The sequence below is a fragment of the Dipteris shenzhenensis genome, chromosome 22, assembly GCF_047967505.1.
Source record: "Dipteris shenzhenensis isolate YYH24624 ecotype China chromosome 22, Dip_SZ_1.0, whole genome shotgun sequence".
NCBI lineage: Eukaryota > Viridiplantae > Streptophyta > Polypodiopsida > Gleicheniales > Dipteridaceae > Dipteris > Dipteris shenzhenensis.
This window is the reverse complement of record NC_141617.1, coordinates 54,298,564-54,304,563: the sequence shown is the minus strand read 5'-3', so window position 1 is coordinate 54,304,563 and position 6,000 is coordinate 54,298,564. Positions and strand designations below refer to the sequence as shown.

The following is a 6,000-nucleotide window of genomic DNA, read 5'->3' as shown; positions in this document are numbered from 1 at the left end:
ATAAAGGAGCATAACTCTTAATATAAGTGCAAAGTTTTTGTTGATTTGAATGAGTGTGAGGCTTCGGCTTGTTGCTAATATCAAATACCTTAGAAATGGCAAGGATTGTAACAAACATACTACCGCACCATGCCGCTATTTTCAATTCCATTTGCATTTGTGTTATGAATAATACACTTGTCCCAAACATGACAGCTACATTGGATCAGGGTGTCTAAGTCAAGCACTCAAAGATGTTTTAGTGTGTGATGCATAGATAGGGCTCGCTTTTATTTAGACAGTTTCGAGGATTTGATTGATGAGCACACTATTGACTCCATCTCACTCATGGTTTTCCAATTAAGGGAGTTCTAATTGAATGCAAATGTAAGGGAGGCTCATTTACCTAGATGAATCCAGGAACATTCCCAAACTCATCCTCTAAAAACACAACATAGTACAGTTTCAATCTCACGAGAGTCACTCATAAGATTGAAAACCATAAACTTCATCACGGATTAGCCTTCTTCTTTAGTATTAGCCTTTGTCAGGGCTGAGTCTCTTCATTCCCCTGACGTGCATTGTACTGCTTTTCATCCTGTAGATGATCTATAGGCTGGAATGCCTGTTGTGTGACCTCCTTTACTGTGACTCTCATTGTTGGCCTCCCTGTTGCTCTCCAAGGCAACTTGCTACACACAGTGTGAATGAGTATGCCCAAGGCTTGGGCCCTGTTTATGGGGTTGAAGGCCAGGCCTACCTAGTCTAGACTGGCCGAGCAGTCTGTAGACAAACATAGCGCCTGTAACAAGCTGGGAATAGCCAGCAACTTAGCAGCAAAGAGTCTAAAGACAAACGTGACTTCATACCAGTACCCTTTTAGTTCTCCCATGCAAAGGTGTCTTGTAAGCCACATCATACTAGTACCCTTCTCATTCTCTAGATGGATACTCCCATCCAATGGGTTAAGTTCAAATATATTCGATATAGTTCAAAGATATTAATCTTACCAAAACACTGCTCCAAAATGAGCTCTAACATGTACTAAATGTGTGTACTCATGAGCAGCCAAAACACAGGTTGGACCTCTACATGCTACTTGACTAAAGAGCCTCAACCCACGTAAATTAGCTCCTTAAAGTGACCTCTACATGCTACCTGCCAAAATGTTGGATTTGGGAATGCATGCAATGATTCTTTACACAATTACATGAAGTTGCGGAGAGCATAAATGATTTTTTCACACCAAAAGCAATCTTTTTATAGTGAAAATGGCCTCACCCCTACCGGGTTTGTTGGCATACATGAAGTTACAAGAGCATAAACAATTTTTTCACACCAAAAATTGTATTTGTATTAGCGAAAATGGCCTCATCCCTACCAGGTTTGTTGGCATACAACTGTGAAGCTCTCAGAGTCAACTAAGGACTCTATCAACAACCTATGCTTACATACCAGACATGACTCTCATCAGCTCGACGATGATCAGTACAAGTACTCAAAGAGACACTCACACACAAGCATGCACAGGCCAAAGAGAAAGAGGAAATCTGCTCCTTAAGTTGCTTCAAAGTGACCTATACATGTTGCTTGTTGTTGCTGACCAGAAAACAAGCTCTAAGATTACCCAAAATTGATGATCATATGCTACCTACAAGTCTGTGACGGGCTAGCACACTTGCCACGTCTAAATGCCTACAGGTTCATGCTCCGGATCAACCCACGCTTGCTGCCATACATGCCTTGCCTCCTACTTATAAACTCAACAAAGAGACCTGTCAATGACCATTTCAATAATGAATTGAATCTTTTTTCTGGGTGTGCAAGAATTGAAAGAGTACCTCTCACATGTTAGTGATGAAATCTATTAGATCCAACACCTTATGAATGAGATGACCTATTGACACATATAACATCACATAATATTAAGTGATGTGAAACCATCAAAAGAAAGACATGGGACTGTACTATTGCAAATATTTTATTTTACTCAAACATAATACCTTCCAAATCTCATCCTCTTTTTTTGTAAGAACATGAATGCAAGATTTTCTCGCAAAGGTTATGCATTCCTTGTGTCACCTGAATCGTCAATGACCTCTGTTGTCGGTGATGGCGCTGTGGCTCGAGCTAAAAAGTCAACCTCTGAAGCCAAGGCTGAAGCTTGCAACTCATCAATACCTGCTGTAGCAATAGCATTTTTTATTGTGGCATATTCATGGGTGCAATCTCCTTTTGCTCTCCTTCATGCCACAGAATCCTTTGAGGCTTCTAACATTACCTTGGCTTCTTCAATCCATATCGGATCAAACAATTCATTCTGCGATAGAAACATGTTGTGGAGTGTACAACATGCTCCTGCAATTCTTACCATTGTATTCAAATCAGAACCCATTTTATCAAGTAGAATACGAAACCTTGCTTTTAAAACATCAAAAGCATGTTCAACACATATTCTTGTGGCACTCAATATGTAGTTGAAAGCTTTCTGCATTTCAATGTGCTGCCCACTCAGCCTTTTATATGGACACATCATCCATGGCTTCGGAGGATTGAAGGCAGAGTCACCTAGAAGCAAATATCCTTGCCCATGGATCAAACCTTCCTTTGCCTTTGCTCTAGCTTTGACAACGAAAAGGCCTTTGAATCATGCAGACTACCACATAGACCAATGTTAACATCTAAGAAATATAAATCAGGATCTACTGCTGCCATCAAAATGATTGAATGAAATGACTTGTTATTGTAGTAGTCCCCCCCAAAAAGACTAGGTCTAGAAATGGGCAAATGGCTCCCATCAACTAAAGCAATCACACTTGGAAAGCCACGCAAATTCTCAAAAGTTTTAGATATCCCTTTTGCTCTCGCTTCCACTGGCCATGTTATGTAGACGTCACACCAATGTTCTGCAATGATTCTCAAACTCTCTTGAATGATTCTATTGACCATGGATTGATCACAAAAAAACTTATGTGCAGTTGACTTCTCACTATCACCATGCACAAGTAGCCATATGAAAATTGCAACTCGCCTACGGAGTGAGATCACTCGATAGTTGGGACCAATTCCCAACTTCTCTAATCCAAAGGGACTAAACATTGTAGAGCAAAGCCATTCGAATGTGCCTTTAGAACATCTAAAGTCATTCCAAAACTCTCTTTCTTCATAAAATGGAAATACCGTTGTATCCCAAGTATCCGTATGAGGAAATAAAGTGTCTCGGACCCATTGTGAGCATTCTCTTTAGACTATTAGGAATGATATAATGCTTGCAACCACTACTTTTGCATGGTATTTATTCCTCAAGCAAAGCCTTTGCAAAATATGGATCCAAGAAGGATGAAGAGAATCTTCCTTTTAACTTGGTCACCTCTTGGTCACCCAACATTTTGGAATCTAGATTATCAATTCATCTTACTAAACTCAACTTTGGCTTCTGTAATCTAGTCTACTAGCCCATGCATCATCATTTTTCTAATCTCGATTGAGCTGCCCAAGCTGGTGCAAAGTGTCCACATGCAATATTCAATGTATTTGTCAGAGCTAGTGCATCCTCTATCGGTGTAAAAAAAGGGCCATACTGTCTACTACAGCAGGAAAAAAGGGCAATGCTATCTACTACAGCAGGAAAATCAAAATAGGGGACCTTTGCTTTATCGGGTAGTATCAAGCATGTAATGGCAATAACACTTTTGCATGTAAGATTGTCTGCAATAGCTTTGAATCTGCATTACTATTGTTGATAAATATATGCAGTACCACAATGGATTGAGATGAAAAGGAGAGCTGGAAGCTCAAGTTGTGATCACTATAGACTTGAGCATCCATGTATGCTGCACACATGAAAAAGCATCAGCGCGTGCCACTTTGAAGAGACAAATCAGTCAAAACAAGACAAATTCCAAGCACCGCTTGCAAACAATTCCCACATTAGACATATTTAGAAGCTCACAATCCGCTCAGAAAGGCATACTTAAACTGCTTAAGCTTGGTTTGGACCTACAAAAAACCAAGAAACCTGCAAATGCCTCTTACATAGGCCACGAATCAACGTCGCTACCTATCGATCCAAGAATGTAGCAGGACTCAAAAGCTCCAACACTATCCAGTAGATTGTCAAATATATGATATAGTACCGTTGCCGAGTCTAGCTTCCCAAATTTGGTCGCTTGGTTTTCATTTGGAGGAGGCGGTGTTGATGGTGGCCGCAGCAAAAAGGAAGGGTAGGGGTGATTAGAAATATGTTGGTGCTTGGATTAGAATCGAGCAAGAAGAGCGGGGCATGCTCTAGAAAGCGATGGTGGAGGGGAAGGGAGGGGGGATGGAGATGGAGCTCTACTTATCGTGGGAAACACAAATGACGCGATTTGAAAGGTGAAGAAGGACTCGTGAAATGAAGATGGAGATGGAGCTCTGCTTGTCGTGGCTGTCGTGAAGGAGGACTTGCGAAATGAAGAAGGACACGATTTGAAGGCGAAGAAGAACCACAAATGAAGAAGGACGTGATTTGAAGGTGAAGAAGAACCACAAATGAAGATGGAGATGGAGCTCTTCTTGTCGTGGCTGTCGTGGTTGTTGCCACGACCGCACGCCATCCTCCACCAGAGAGAATCGACAGAGAAAGGGTCATTGTAGAGCTCTTCTTGGTAATTTTTGGTATGACATCTAAATTGTAGGAAATTGGACACGTTGTGGGAAATAATCCTTTTTACGGGGTCTCCCATTTCCCACCATGTCATTAGGCCTTTAGTCCAACTTTGATTCCAAGGAAGGTGACGAGGAGGAGAGGACTGAAAGGATGGAGTTTCCCACCTTCACACCGAGGTCAATTGCCCTGGAGAATGGTGGGCCGTCCACGTAGGATGATTTTCCCACCAATTCCCGTAAAAGCCCCACTTTGGCATACGGGAAATGTAATTTCCCACAAAAGTCCTCCCATAGGTGAATAAGGGCCTGTTTCCACGCAGCTCGGGAGGGATTTGGCGAGATTGCGCTTGGTAGCCATTCGGGGAGTGGAGGGCTCTCCGGATAGAGGATGAAGCTTGTAGCTACGTGGCGGCGCTAGTAGGTAAGGTGTCTATCTATTATCTCTACAATCACGTACTACGTACTTTTTTTTTTGGGGTAAACCCACGAGAGGTATATTATCAGCAAGATTTACTGTTGAGGCTCTCTGTTTTTTGAGACCCTCATGTAAATCTCATTCGACCACGTACACTCAGTCCCTCACGCACTCACTCAGTCTAGTGAAAGCGCCAACCTTAAACAAGCAAAGGCGATGGCGATGGCGATGGCGACTCCGACTCTTTCTGTCCGCTCTCCCTACGTTGCTCGTTTCTCCTGTTACACCGCCCCCCCTCCTCACCTCCTTCATTTCTGCACAGCTTCCACGCCTGCCAAGTTTTCCGTGGCTAATTTACATCATAGTTCCAGAAGGTCGCAGGTCGGCTGCTACATTCTCTTGCCCCCTTGCATGCCTTCTTTTTGCCCCTTACCACTAGAGGTTCCGAGTTCCGACCAGCTGAGCACTTGTGCAAGCCTTTCTTCAGGTGAAACGACGCGCATCAGAGGCGAGTGACGACAGGCTACCCGTCGGTGGTAGCGACGATGCTGAATCATTTGACTGGACTTCCGCGGTTTTACCGTAAGCTCCCAACGCCCTGGCTTGCCGATTTTTTTGAGATTCACTCTTCTGAATGCTCCGTCAGTTTTTGGGATCTTTAAAATTTTATTACCTTGAGAAACGAAGTCGAGAGACCACAGCCCCTATCGAATTAAGGTTCATAGTTGGGTCAACATGATCAGACTGAACGCTAGCTTCCTCTCCTTTACAGAAAACATTTTGCGTTCCAAGTGATTGATATGGATACAGCTAGCAATCGAAAGGCTTGGCCGTGATGACTTTGCCATATTCGGTGCGCCGTGCAGGTTTTTCTTTCCAGCCGTTGGTGGGGCTTTGTTTGGATATGACATCGGAGCTACATCAGGCGCTTTGGTATCTTTAACGGTACGGGACACGTC

The 6,000-nt window shown here is 43.0% G+C and overlaps 1 protein-coding gene across 1 annotated transcript in view; it reads left to right on the top strand.

Annotated features, from left to right (window-relative positions):
- The first annotated feature begins 5,180 nt into the window (after positions 1-5,180).
- The window catches only part of LOC147888300 (D-xylose-proton symporter-like 3, chloroplastic), a 44,738-nt gene continuing 43,918 nt past the window's right edge, over positions 5,181-6,000 (top strand). Inside the window, exons 1-3 of the mRNA XM_087393128.1 lie at positions 5,181-5,422; positions 5,529-5,623; positions 5,908-5,986. Of these exons, the coding sequence (XP_087249254.1) occupies positions 5,258-5,422; positions 5,529-5,623; positions 5,908-5,986 (339 nt within the window). The 5' untranslated portion in view covers positions 5,181-5,257. The remainder of the gene's footprint in view (positions 5,423-5,528; positions 5,624-5,907; positions 5,987-6,000) is intronic.